The following is a 15,429-nucleotide window of genomic DNA, read 5'->3' as shown; positions in this document are numbered from 1 at the left end:
AAGGACAACTAAGTCCGAAACGCGTTGAGGGTGAGAGTGCTGTGGGACGTGGACCTGTGGATTGAAGGACGGTTGCATCAGTGGGTTGGTGTCCGGGACCCCCATCTGTTCGCCACTTAACATCTTTACCTTCTGGCACCAGTGTCCATTGGAATCCCTTTATATTACGTCAGCCTGGCGATGTTATATGTTTTAAACCAACTGATGTCATGTGAGTTCAATAAAAGCATTGTTTTATTTTATACATCAACCGGAGTCACACTATATATTCCTTTCTCCCTTTCTTTATGAGGAATCCTATTCAGGGAAAGTAAGGCTATGATCCCTGAAAGGAAAAAAGGAGGAAGAAAGTAACCATAAACTGAAAATCTACAACAAGGTAATAAAATACAAGAACAATATCTGGTCATACATATATTGGGACAGTAAGAGACATATTTTCCTCTTATTTTGAACATAAACAGCACCTGATCAGAACTCTTTTTTTTATTAAGACTGCCTTAAATACTTAACAGGAGAATTTTTACTTTTAACTGCTTGGAAAAAAATATTCCTTTATTTTGAAACCCCGGGAAAACACTCAACACTAATACCTGATCTTGAGTGTGGATAAGCTTGAAACAGTCCAAAGATTTGGACGAAACGCGTTGCTGCCCTAAAAATTTATGATTTTGGGGCCTATGTATCAAAGCTTGATGAAAGGTAAATTGTGAGACATACTGTAAATCACCAATCAGCTTCTAACTTACATTTTATAGGCTGTGTTTGAAAAATGACAGGAGCTGATTGTTTAATAATCTCTCTCTCTCATCATTTGTCCGACTGAGTGGAGGAAGCTTATTACCACCATTAGCGAGAGTGACTTGTAAACACCAAGGACGCAGCCTTACTAAACTAATTGTCGGCTCCTGTTACACCGCAGCTAATTGAGGACCACAGCGGTACCTTACAAACAGCCCTCCGCAGCCACCTTATCACTAGAGCCAGCGGGACCCAGTGGCAGCAGTAAGCCGCAAGGAGACCGAGAATCAAAGCGGACAAAAAACTGATAGCCATCACAGGTTGTAATAAAAACACTGGATTACCACTCTGGCTCACAGCTCTGATGTGACTCTATTAAGGTGGCTCATGATAACCTGCAGTGCAAACAAAAGGAAGGTAAAACTATGACATTGTACATGGATACTCAAGTTTGAATTGACACTCTGGAAAACTATTTCCTCTCATGTGAGGCATTTGCCCAGATTTATTCTACTTTGTTATGCCTCCTAGGTGGACGCATTGACTATTTACAGTGAAAAAATATATAAGGTATGAAGTTTGTCTATTTTATGTATCTTTTTCAGTGATTTTTTTGGATACATGATGATTGATTAAAGTTATTGTATCTTTTTTTAGTACGTTATTAATGCTGTAAGTAATAAACTACACAGACTGCTTCAATTTGTGGCTGATTTTATATCCAGCGCAGTTTTCTATATTGTTAGTAATTTTCTCCTTTATAGAACTGCAGCAGGATTTTTTGGGTCACAGGTGAGATTTAGGCGCTGGAGAGATTTGGCTAAGTTACTGTGAATAAAGCAAGACCCATATGGCATTCACCCTGCAGATAATGAAGGCTGTGTGGAATTATAGCTTCAGTTGGATTAATTCATAAACTTCTTCCAAACACTGCAATAAACCAGCAAGTTTTTTTTCCTTGCTTGCATGAGAGCACTAGTTATGGGATCTGATACACCTTGGTCTCTGATCAGTTCCAGGTCAGTTTTCATGCCAACACATATAGTTGCTCTATATTTGGGTAAAGACCAGACCACGGAGCAATAAATCTATACAAAGAGGTGCCAGACGTGGTTCTTCTTGGGGAATCTCCTAGGCAACTGGAAACCACGGACATCTTAGCAAAAATAATGTAGTATCAGTTCTCCTTCGTCTTTCTTGATTTTTAGTCAACACGTGAGAGAGGAGGAAATAAGCTGCAGAAAGCCCAGTGCTTCTGTGGGGAGAGAAAAATCTTGGAATTTTGACCTGTTGCACCAATGTCCACTTGCGTAAGGCCAATCTTATTATCAGTAGCTGGAAGACTTACTGATTTAGATACATTTCCCTTAGACTTGCCTTCTGCAAAGATAATCTACTACTACTGTCTTTTTTCTGCCCAAGTTAACATTTCTGTCACTTCCTTCATGACTTCTTTGCTTCTAGTACTCCCTTGATTATTTAGAATTGCCACCACTGTCCTGTTGTCTAAGAATATTCTGACATGTTTTCCAATCAACTGTGGTTAAAACTGTTGAAATAATTTCTATACTTCCCACTTCCAGTATATTTGTCTATAATTTATTTTATTTTCTTTCCTTGATTAACCATTCCGGATCTAACAATGGGCCTCACTTATCAACGAATGTTCTCATTCACGAGGTTTAGGGACTCCTGGGGGGAACTTATGGTTAGGCAGCCCCCGAAAGGGTTAGGCTAGGGGAAGGGGGGGTTAGTGTCAGGCACTTCTAGGGGGGAGGTTAGGCACTCCCCAGAAGGGTTAGGCTAGGGGAAGGAAAGGTCAGCGTCAGGCACCTCTGGGGGGAGGTTAGGCACTCCCCAGAAGGGTTAGGCTAGGGGAAGGAGAGGTCAGCGTCAGGCACTTCTAGGGGGAGGTTAGGATTAGGCACCCCTGGGGAGAGGTTAGGCTTAGGCACTAGGGGGCGGGGGGGAGTTTAGGGTTAGGGGGGAGGGGAGATCGGTAGGGATCTCCTCTGACGGCATTAGTATTTCATCCACCGGGCTTGGGTTCTGCAGTATAAAATACTTATTCTCTGTTAAAAAAAACAAAACCTTGAAATAACTTGTATCTGGACAGTTATGTGTAGTAACATGCCTGATGAAGGGGTCTGAAGTGCTTATGCTAACCAATAAACCTTACTGATCAGTATGAAGGGACAAAGAAAACTTGCCTTTGAATTCTAGGTTTACATAAGAGCAACAAGTAAAATTCACATATACGTCATATTCACCGAGTGTATTTAACAAGAACAGTATATGCATAAAGTGTTATACTGTAGCACAGTGGCTGAAAGAGCCAAGATGAGTATGATGGGTGTTGAAAACCATTGCCTTTCAATGCAGCACAAAGAAAGATTTATTCCATAAAATTCTCAATATAATATTTGGGAATCCAATTCTTCTTCAGGATCCTATGGTTGGAGAGATCCAGGCACCAAACATTTAAAGCTTCAGCTCCCAGGATGCCTCATGTCCTCCTCCATATATACCCCGCCCCTAGCCATAGGCCTTCAGTTTAGTTGCTAATTTGGTGCGGCAAGACACACCTTTGTAACAGGGGCCCTCTCAGGCAGTCCTAAACTTTTATTTTATTCTTATGCTTTTGGGTTGGCAGTACTGCGCGTCAGATGGAGGCGCAGTACATGCGTCTTAATTCAAACTTCGCTGGGCTGCAACACCAGTAACTGGGCTGGTGATTCCGGCGGGTCGCGGCTGAGCTTGCTGGCAGCAGTGCTGTGACCCAGACTGCAACCGGACGCACAGAGATGTCAGGTAAGGCGGATCCTCGCTTATGGGGAATCACGTGTAGTGGTCCTTGCTTCCAGTGTCAGAATCGCACAAGAAGCCGCTGCAGTCAGGGCCCGGGTTGGTCCGCGTCCTCACTACACCACCAGGGCCTTATCGTCTGCTGCATTACACACTTAAGATGTGCTTGGGTAGTTATGAACGTTGTGTTTTTTTAATTATTTTCTACTAGTGATGAAAGCACAAGCTTGGTTATGTTATTGATACATTTTTACAATGTTAAAGCAAGCAAGAGAAAGCCCTAATTGTCAGGTTATCAGTCTTAGAGCCATATTCAATTTGATTCGCACCCGCAATACTTTTTCGACTCCCGGACTTTCCGCCTACTTCACCAGTTATGCATGTGGAAAAGTATCGCGCGCGTGCCCGCGTATCCCTGTATTCAATTTGAAAGTACGCGAAAACGGGAGAGGGCGAAACTGAAACAAGCGGAAAGTCCTGTCAGATTTGGGGAAATCAGCCTGACACCTCCCAAAAGATGCTCTGACATGGGGTTAGCTATGGTTACCCCCGATGAAGAATAGTATTCAGGAGGTTTTTTTGCAGAAAATAACATCCCAGCAAATTTGGGGTACTTGAAAATGGGGGCCAGCATATTTTAAAGTTGCTAAAGTTAAGTTTAAAAAATCGTGAAAAATCCACCTGCCGCAAGCACCTGCAATGAAAAAAAAAAAAACATATGGGGCATACTTGGGGACCCACCTAGAGTCTAGTTCGCTAGTTTTTAACTTTGTCGCACCCCCCCAATTTTTCTTTTTCGCCCCCAAAATGAAAGTGATTTTTTGGGGGTGTTAAGTGGTTTTTTTTTTTTTTGACGCAGTTTACCTTTGGGGGACTGTCTGAAGGCTGCACGGGGGTTCCCGCAACGTTGCACCCCAAAACCCCAATTCCGCACTTTTTTCCGCCTGCTATTCATAGGCGAAACTTTTTCGCTCATTACATTGCATTGACTTTCCGCATAGGGGGAAAGTCTTTCAAATTGAATACGGCGATACTTTTCCGCCTGGTGAAATTACGTCATCGGCGAAAATTTTTCGCCGATTCTTGCTTTCACTCCAAATTGAATACGGGCCTTAATCTTTGTGTTTCTACAACAAGTGAACGGCTGCACAAATATAATTTATATTAATTAAGATACTCCAAAATGGGCACACCCAACATACTATGTGATCAAGTAAACAGACAATGAATTACTCCCATATGGAATGGTTTATTACATTTTAATCCCACCAAATGCAGCATATACAAGTGTTTAAAGCACTGGACAGGAATGAAGAAAGGAAAGGCCTTTGGAAATTAAGACAAGACGGCATGCACACAATTTCCACAAGATTAAATCCGAGACAGCCCTCCTTTCCAGCATGATTGTATATTTATTCCAACCATCCTCCCTGATACCATTTTTGTTTTCGTATACAATAAAAATAAGATTCGTACTTCAGTAAAACACCTCCTCTAACTGTAACGGCAGACAGATAATCTTTGTGATTTGTAACAAAAACAAGGTAAATAAAACATTTTTTTAAACAAAATGGGTCCTCCTATACTTCCCCCACAAAAATGGCAAATTATAAACAAAACACAAGCACACAAACCAGACTGATATTGACAGCTGTCAAGTTAAGAGGACCCCCCCCCTTTCCAAAATGATGCTCCTATTGCTTCCACAAAATCCCCTTGCCTGCCAATCTCTAAGAATTATTAGAATATACCACCATTTTCTGGACGTGAAAATCAAGAGCACATCAAATATATCAAAATTACAAAATAAAGCATTGGTTAAGGGACACATTGGTACAAGCATGGGATGTGTTCTTTGTAGTTTGGGTTACCCAGAGAGGTAGCCTAGGGTACTGAAAATACCATCCTGCTGTTATTCATAATGGGTGTGAACAAGTCTACTTTAATCGTGTATTTGTTCATTTAAACCTGGAGTTACATTACAATTAAATAGGAGGAATTAATGTTCTGATTGGGTCAAAACCTTCAAATAATTAAGATGCCATATCAAAGGCTCATAGTTAGCAAAACGGTTGCCATGAGTCAAACAGACAAGTTTTCCAAACAAAATAACAAACACGAGAACATGGGGAGGGGGCGATATCAGGTTCTGAAAGAAGTCTGCTGTGCTGCCATTACCTCCAATAACCAACTGCAGCTTTTGGATTTTATACATCTTCCCTGAGCAAGCCTAAAAATTCTAATGACCATATAGGTCACAAAACTGACTGGACATGGAGGAGCTAGATAACAACCATGGGCAATGGTTATTGCAAACCCTACACAGGCGTTGGTATGGCTCCATGGAAAGCTGCAGTGGCAGCCTAGCTGCTCTGTAGTTCTTCATGATTTGTTTAATGTTTAATTGTGAAATACTGCAATGTTACATTAGCTGAATATTACATCTGAGTTCAGATAGGCACAGCCAATTCTCCCATTACAATCATATAGGTTAAAAAAATGGATAATGGATTTTAAATACTTGTGTACAGTATGCGGTGCCTAAACAAAACATTTCAAAGCAAGTTTGGAGTAATGGGATTGCATGATGAATTAGGAAATGAAACAAGTTTTTTTTTTTTCTTAAAAGACTATTCACGTGTTTAAAGTGACAATATGATTGTAACTCGATTCACTTTCTATAAAGTGATGCTGGACTGTGACCCCCAAACAAATTATTGGAGCCTGCCAATAATTTTGCTGCAAAATTCCTGCTTTGACAATGATCCCACCATCATTAGAGGATGGATCAATAGAAAGACTAGGGAAAGACTCAGCTGTCTGAGGGCAGAGGAAAATAGCACAGGCCATTTTCTATCTGGAAGGTGCAGAGAAATGTGTTGTTACCTGTCTCGGCAGTGAATAGGTTCCCTGAACCCTAAAACTGTTGCAGGTGACTTGGTGAGCAAGTGCTAACACCAGCCTCATCTGAAATGTTAAGAATAAAATGGTTTACTCTTCCTAGCGAAATGTCAGCACCCAATACATGTTGTACAGGTTTATCACAGTTGGTAGGTAGAGGTGATGTCCCAAAGAATTACAATACAGAATATTTAAACGGGGTTGGTACATTCCAAATTTGGGAGAGATTACATGTAGGTTAGGACACACTGCTGCAAGATTTGTGAATACAGGAGACAGAGAGAAGCTATCATGAACGGTGACACCTCCTGTAGTTTCTTTCCAGCAAAGGTCTCTTTTTAGCTCAGGGTGTCAGTTTATTCTGTTTAGATTTACCTATTAAATAAGGCAGAGAAGAATCAGAAGAGAAGTCCCTGGTTGGAAACATGCATCATTATTTGCATTATTGATTCAAATTATTTCAAAAGTACCCATTGCTGATTGTATAGAGCAATGATTTCCCTGCTCTCAGATCATTTGTCCGTGTAACCTCTCAATAAAAACAAAAAGAGCTTTAGAATGATTTATGATTTGGTCTCCATTTCTCCTGGAGGTTGGCAATGTAATCCTCTCTTCCAGGTCACCAAGCCTCTGAAGTTTGCCCAAGTGCCTCATGATTTCCACTCATGGCTCACAAGGTGCAGGAGTGTTCATGAGATGTGAAAACAAAACCATTTAAGAGAACCTTCAGCATCCTTCTACAGACCAACAGGGCTCTGTCATCTGTTTCTGGGCACAAGGTTGGTAGGTAGTGCAAGGCAGGGGAGTTTGGAGAGCCCAAATATGTATTTATTGTATACACAAAAGTCCTGTTTGTGTCCATACCCACACATCTGATATGGTTGAGTCACTGTCTCTGGCTCTGTTAAGACAGACGGCCTCCTTACTGTGTCCCTGCTTCACTGGAACAACTCATTGGCTTTGATATGCTCTAGCTGTTCCCGTAGTTTCCTAAAGGATGGTCGCTGGTTGGGGTCCAGATTCCAACACTGCTTCATCACCTCATACACTACAGGTGAGCAACCATCCGGTGAATCCATCTTGTATCCTCTCTCCACACGAGGTACAACATCTTTTAGGGCCTAGAAAACAAATTACTACAATAAGCCTTATTAATAGGTAACTTCTACATACACTATTGAGCAGTAATAGTCATTAAAATAAAGTTACAATCGTTGTTAATGAACTGACAGGAATCCCCTTTTTTGATATCCAAAATATGTGTGGAAGGCATACATTAAGAGCGGTATATTAAGGGGTGTAGTAGGCATTACCGCCGGCCGCATAGCCGACTGTTAAAATCCCGACAGCCCGGCAAGGGTGAAGATTCAGATCGTCCCTAAGGTAAGTATCGCTAACCTAATTCTACCCCCTAACCCTCCCATAGGGGTGCCTAACCCTAACCTCCCCCCCAAGTGCCTAAACCTAACCCCCCCTTCCTAAACCTAAGTCCCCCAGGGGCTGCCTAAACCCAAGTCCCCCGGGGGGTGCCTAACCCTAACTCCCCCCCTTCCCCTAGCTTAAACCTAACCCTCCCGGGGGGGTGTCTAACCCCAAGTCCCCCCTGGGAGCCCTAAACCTAACTATCTCCCCTCCCCCCGCACCCCTCCGTGCCTGGCTTACCTTCGTTCTGTATGCCGGGCGTCGGTCTTCCGGCGTATGGTTAAAGACAGGCGTCGAATTTTCAACGCCTGTCATTAGTACCACGCCGGGATTAGAGAGTATGGAAACCGGCGGTCGGCATTTAGACCGACGGCTTCCAGACTACATCCCATATTAAGTTGGAATGCAGGAGGACAGTGGCTCACAGTTAACACAATAGCATAAAATACCAATTGCTTTACACATAACTCATTACCAAAGGACCTAACCTGTTAGCAGTTACAAATGTATGATAGCAGACAAGAACCTTTTTACCAGTTTCATATTGTACCACAACCAAAATCATGGACATTTGTTCCCTCTTGATTTACAGGGGCATTTAAGATTAAAATATTCATATTCTCTCACACTGTTCCTTCCTTCTGAGCTTGATACTTGTTTAAATACATCTCAGTCAGCAAAGACCAAAATGACACAAGGCAGTACATACTTACACATTTAGTACTTTCATGGTGGTCTCACTTCAGTATTTATTTCACATCAAAATGAAACAACACATTTTATACAAGTAAACTTACATACAGTAACAATCAATCAGCATGTGCACAGTTAAATTATATGAATGACTGCTATAAGCTATGTATCCTCCTACGCTGTCACAAAAATATTCACGACTGTACTGACACTTGTATATCGGTGTATGACTGAATCTGTGTACAGAGCACAACATATAAATCCATGTTTGAATTTAGTGCTTAGCACCACCTATGGTTACCTATCCCCTTATGTTCACTATGTATCTCCTATACATATTTACATTTCCCATATCTGCATCAATGGTAATTATAGACAGAAGCCAAAATCCTGGGTATGGTAATCATCAATTAGTATCCGGATAAAAAGATAGAGCGTTACTAGATAGGGACTTAATAGCTTGAAAGGCAATATGTCAAAAGGTGAACCCGTCCATTTCACAAATAATCAACATGTTTTTTCACCATGTTTAGGGTTAGGCTGCTGGTGGGGACGGTTAGGGTTAGGCACCAGGGAGAGGGTTAGGATTAAACTTAAGTTACAAAAAAAAAAAAAGAAGACCAAACAAATATGTCAACTATTTGTCCCAGTCGACCATCTGGTGTCGACCTATTGAGTGTCTATCTAGACACTGTAGATCTTTTATACCAAACCCTCATCAATTTACATATTGGCTAAATAGCTCTTCCTGTAACCAATATACTTACAATGCGTGGATAAGGCACTCGTCCAAAAGAGTATATTTCCCATAGCAGAATTCCGAAACTCCACACGTCAGACTTTGTTGAAAAAAGCTGGAAAATAAATGTTATTAGAGCAATTAATGCTTTAATCATCAAGGTTCTTAGCTGTATTTACATAGAAATTAACGGAAAAGCAGAAAACTAACACTTCAAAATAGATTGGGGGCATTTATGAAACTTGTTCTTTTTTCGTGTTAATTGTTTTTATTGAAAAAGAGATGCAATACACAGGAATGTATAGACAACATACAGTACATTCTCAATATCAACATATCATGAGAACATCCAGAGTAAATAAAGAAAGATAAGTAAAGGGCATTAGATGTCCAATCAACGTTTTGCACAACAGAATCTAAACATATTGCGGTATAAAGAAACCAAGGCAATAACAAATAGGGGAAAAGAGGGAAGGTAAAGACAGGGGTGGAATATGTGGCAGGGTATGAGAGAGATCTAAAATGGACAAATATGAATTGTCAGCTGAGAACTCTAGACTCATTCATATATCATGAATTAAGGACCATCAACACGTGGAAAAGAGTGGATAACAGTTTTTGTATCTGTCTGACTACAACCATCCCAACCAGATATGAAACCTGTTCTACTGCTGCTGTTGCCCATAGCAACCACTGAGAAATTTGCTAGAAAAATAACAGCTTCATTCTATTTCTGCAGGAATGTTCTGAAAACTGAACTACAGGTATTCAACTTTATTCCAGTCGTTCTTTGCAGATAACAAGCTGGTCTGTAAGAATGTATTACTAACACAACACAACCGTCTCTTTTTTCTCTTTCCAGTGATTTCTTCTTGCAGCATGCGCTCTCATAAGTATTGTTAATGGTAAATGCACTGCGAGCTAAATCAAACTGTTGTGCTATTATTCTGCCATTTTTAAATTTGTACAATTAAATACATTTTCAAACATTTAGACACTTTTGATCAGAGCTTCTTAAAACCATGCAAAAAACGTCTTAAGATGGATGTGCAAATAAATTCAGGGCCGATTCCTTCTGCTATGCACAATAAAGTGGATCACATGTACATCGTTTTATGGGCTGAACTAAAAATCATGTGAATGCAGTCTATGAAGTGACTAGGTAATGGTAAAATTAATAAAAGGTCAGTAGCTCCTAGTGAAATAACACTGCAAATTGGTTCAATACACATAATGGGTGCCCCAGCATGTAGTTGACCGGTTCACTTTAACTGATAATATGCTAGAAGTTTAAGTGGCAAGTTAAGTAGGGAAAAGACTTAGCCTTACGCTTTCAGTGCAGTAATGTGAGTAAGCTTTTGGATGGTCATCTAAAGCCGCGTATCCTACATGATAAAATGAACGATTGAACGATAACAACATTGTTAAATCGTCTGCAATACCGTGCAGTGGATATGCCGTCAACGACCAGCGATGCGCGCTCCCACTGGTCGTTGACGCTGTCGCTTATCGCCCCAACCTGCTGTCCAACCTGACGATATAGTCAGGTTGTGCAGGTTCAGGGATGAGAGAGGGTGCCGGCACTGAAAGATATATCGTTCAGTGTGGGCTCAATGTCCACTGCACAATATAATGAATGATTACAATGTCATTAATTTAATCTTGTAGTGGATATTCGGCATAAGACATGAATGTGTACAGTATTGCATTGTACAGCATTGCGAGTCAGTTATGACATCTTATTTTGAAACGGTACATGGTGCCCTGTAATTATATTGTGGTAGGAGTACTTTTCTTCAAATATTGAGAAGTTGGAAGTGTATTAGTAGCTACTGGACTTCTGTTTTGAAATATCACCAGTTTTATCATCAGCTGCAACCAAACCCAGATTTAATAAGGACAAGGAGACAGCCCCAACAAGCTTAGAGCAACTATTGCGTATACTGTTTGAAGCTAGTGTTACAGGCCAACATTGGAATTGCAAGTGCCCATAATGTTCTAATATAATCATAATCTGGATTGTACATCTGCCATAGGAACAAATGCTCTACCATATTAAATTTACCATGGCACAGAAAGTATTCCAGTGGCTCTGCATATTATATATATATATAGAAATAGAAATAGGAGTGATTCCAAAGGCGCTGTCCTTTTGTGGGGATCCCGTCTAGATGTAGCTCGAATTACACCAACCCCATAAAGAAAGACTATTAGTGACACATAGTCTGTAGTATATCATGAATAGGTGGAAACAATCCTGTCTGCTCACCTAAACACAGAGGGATACGTTCCTTGAAAGGTATCTTTTAATATCAATATGGATGGATGGCTGCCCTATTAGGACCACGCTCACCTGAATAGAAATATAGGCGTTCCTCAAAAGGTATCTTTGGACTTCAGTACAGGAAATTCACCATACGAATAGATATTCTCCATGTATTTTATTCCAAAAGACAAGTTTTAAAAGGATTTACAAGTAATCCAAAAAACAGCAGATAGGTATTACTCCAAACAACAGTACACTATATGGAGGTATGTTCTCAGTCACAAATATTGCATCTCACCCGGAATAAGTAGCAAAAAACGACTGGTTCAAAAGTATAAAAAGCAATCTCCAGATCTTGCAGTGTCCCCCCTTTCTAGCACCAACGCGTTTCAGACCTCTTGGGTCCTTCCTCAGGATGTAAGGGGTACACTCCATGAATTGATATTTATACCCTATCCATACCAAAAGGGTGGGATTAGGTATAAAGCACATAGTAAAATGTGGAAAAGCATGCATCTAATAATAATATATCTTTTAGAATGCTCTTGCGGGAGTCAATATGTGGGTAAAACCACTAGAACAATAACGGAGAGACTTGCGGAGCATGTGAGGAATATCAAAAAGGGATTAGAAACACATAATGTCTCCCTTCATTTTAAAAATAAACATGCATGTAAATTAACTGAGTTAGTCTCTTTTTGTGGTATTAAATTAATTAAACCCAACTGGAGGATGAATGATAGGGACATTAGGTTGGCTAAAGTTGAGATGCAAATGATATATACACTTAAAACATTGGTACCTAGAGGCCTCAATGCCGATTTTGAAACCAAGTGGTTTCTATGATTTTTATTCATTTATTACGATTTTTATCATATTTATTGTCCATTTTAATTTATTTTGTATTTTATTTATGGATTCCACTTACTGATTGATTATTTTATCTTTTTATGCACTCATCACCACTTGGGACTGAGCGGTTATAACATATGGTAACAGACATACCCAAAATGGCCGCTACCAAACCGCTAGATGCCGATCATGAATTAATGAAATGAACTTACCCAAAATGGCCGCCGAGGATCACTAGAGGTCCAACAAATACTGGCACCGCATCAGAGCCGGAAACGGATGTCACATGATGTACGATGTGCGTTCCAGCGGCACATGTGATGGGAGATTGCCGCGAGCCACTTAGTATGCAGCGCTAATTACGATGGGAGGAATCCTAACCACTATGTGTGGTATTTATTAAATCTGGACTGGAACACGGATGTGTAAATATTATTATGTATTGTGTGTTGTTTTTTTATTTTTTTATAAGGTGACTACTTATGAGTGTAACACCGGCAGGTATTGATGATTATTTATAAATAGTCTGCTTATAGCTTCTTATTACTAAGAGCTATGTTTTATAAGATGCATGCTTTTCCACATTTTACTATGTGCTTTATACCTAATCCCACCCTTTTGGTATGGATAGGGTATAAATATCAATTCATGGAGTGTACCCCTTAAATCCTGAGGAAGGACTCAAGAGGTCTGAAACGCGTTGGTGCTAGAAAGGGGGGACACTGCAAGATCTGGAGATTGCTTTTTATACTTTTGAACCAGTCGTTTTTTGCTACTTATTCCGGGTGAGATGCAATATTTGTGACTGAGAACATACCTCCATATAGTGTACTGTTGTTTGGAGTAATACCTATCTGCTGTTTTTTGGATTACTTGTAAATCCTTTTAAAACTTGTCTTTTGGAATAAAATACATGGAGAATATCTATTCGTATGGTGAATTTCCTGTACTGAAGTCCAAAGATACCTTTTGAGGAACGCCTATATTTCTATTCAGGTGAGCGTGGTCCTAATAGGGCAGCCATCCATATTGATATTAAAAGATACCTTTCAAGGAACGTATCCCTCTGTGTTTAGGTGAGCAGACAGGATTGTTTCCACCTATTCATGATATACTACAGACTATGTGTCACTAATAGTCTCTTTCTTTATGGGGTTGGTGTAATTCGAGCTACATCTAGACGGGATCCCCACAAAAGGACAGCGCCTTTGGAATCACTCCTATTTCTATTTCTGTATTTTTGATGGTGTGGTGCTCCAGAGTGTGAACTAGGCTTCAGTCCGGGAGCACAGGAGACTCAAATAATTTCTAGTTCTATTGTTTGATAATAAATAAATAAATATATATATATATATATATATATATAATTATGGTTTATTAATACCACTGGAGTGTGGATGGTCTGCATGGGCAACTTGTAGTGTATTATAATAGAACATTTTATTATTTATATATTTTTTGGTATATTAAAGTTTTTCATTTAAACAAAGTTATCTTTGCATTCCATTTTGTTAAATTAAATTTTTCAGTGTAATGCATAACTTGAAGGGCCAACTTTCCTCTATAGCACAACACTACAGAATTATTATGTCTTCTATATACAAATTCTGGTCCAGTCAGTTATTTAAAAAAAATAAATAAAAAATAATCTTGTAATCTGGAACATCATGCCTAAAACATATGAGGGGGTATCAAAGCTTTCATTATCACCATGAGGTTTTGAGATATGTGGATGTAATTTAATCAACATAATCATTGATCATTATGTGCATGATGCTGTAAATTACAGCTACTTATGTCAACTTGTTTAGTTTTTAGAGCTGGTAGAACTCAGTAACCTGCATGATGGACAAAATTGAAGTCCGCAGTGTTATTACGTTCCCCATTTGAAGGGTAATGGCGCCTGCCAAATACATGATGAAATGGTGACTGTTTATGGTGAGGATAATCCATCATATGACACTGTTTTATACCTCACAACTGGGATGTTGTCTCTGTTGGAGCAGGATGAAGACAATTTCTTTGCACGTCTCATGATATTGGATGAATGCTGTGTCTACCTGTACGATTCAGAGACCAAAGAAATGAGCAAGGAGTGCAAACACTCCTTCTCACCCCCTCCCAAAATAGCCAAGGTGCAGAAATCTGCATGGAAGTTCATGCTGTCAGATTTTTGGGACTGTTGTGGCATAATCCTAACCAATGACTTTCCGAAGGGTCAGACCATCACCAGCACTTATTACTGCACCCTTCAGCAGAAACTGCGAGATGTCATGAAAGAAAAACACCATGGTATGATCAGCAAGATGAAGAAGCCACTTCGGGGTAGGCGATTTGACAACACAAATAATGTCATTCTGGAAGTGGAACAATGGTTCTCAAGGCAATCGCAGGACTTCTATAATGATGAATTGCAGAAGGTCAAGATTCGCTGGCATAAATCTTTGGCTCTGCAGCGTGGCTACGAGGAGAAGACACATACAACATTTAACTTTCTCTCTCATTCTGTTCATGGGGATAATTGAAACTTTGTGATACCCCCTCATAGCAAACTATATTTCAACATTATCCCAGTCTGTCAACATACAACTCCTGGCATCTACCTCTTCATTAACAGAGATACCCGTAGCAACTATAGCAAGATACACATTCCATGCATGTCTGTGTGACATATCAATGCTCAAACACAATAATGAACTTTTCACACTTGCCTTCTCCCGCAATGCCTCTGGTGCTGTCCACTTGACAGGAAGTTTGCTGGTGTCTTGTGTTGCAGAGGCTTCCTTGGTGAGTCCAAAGTCACTGACCTTGGCAATGTTCTCCTCGGAGACTAACACATTGCGCGCTGCTAAATCTCTGTGCACAAAATTATTGGCTTCTAAATACTCCATACCTTGTGAAACATCTCTGGGAAAGAGAAGATGGTCTACAATGAATACGATAGCCTGATAACCAATTATGGGCCTGATTCAGAGAAGTACACTAATGGCATTGCAGTTGCTTCTCTGTA

At 40.1% G+C, this 15,429-nt stretch overlaps 1 protein-coding gene across 1 annotated transcript in view; it reads right to left on the bottom strand.

Annotated features, from left to right (window-relative positions):
* Window positions 1-4,786: 4,786 nt before the first annotated feature.
* CSK (C-terminal Src kinase) overlaps window positions 4,787-15,429 on the bottom strand; it is a 126,145-nt gene continuing 115,502 nt past the window's right edge. The window contains exons 11-13 of the mRNA XM_088446177.1: window positions 15,131-15,326; window positions 9,330-9,416; window positions 4,787-7,568 (exon numbers count right to left, since the gene is read on the bottom strand). Coding sequence (XP_088302303.1) covers window positions 7,386-7,568; window positions 9,330-9,416; window positions 15,131-15,326 — 466 coding nt within the window. The 3' untranslated portion in view covers window positions 4,787-7,385. The remainder of the gene's footprint in view (window positions 7,569-9,329; window positions 9,417-15,130; window positions 15,327-15,429) is intronic.

This window comes from Taudactylus pleione, unplaced genomic scaffold (genome assembly GCF_031769625.1).
Source record: "Taudactylus pleione unplaced genomic scaffold, aTauple2 ptg000019l, whole genome shotgun sequence".
Taxonomy (NCBI): domain Eukaryota; kingdom Metazoa; phylum Chordata; class Amphibia; order Anura; family Myobatrachidae; genus Taudactylus; species Taudactylus pleione.
Note: the sequence above shows the minus strand (reverse complement) of the source record. Positions and strands in the feature narration are given on the sequence as shown.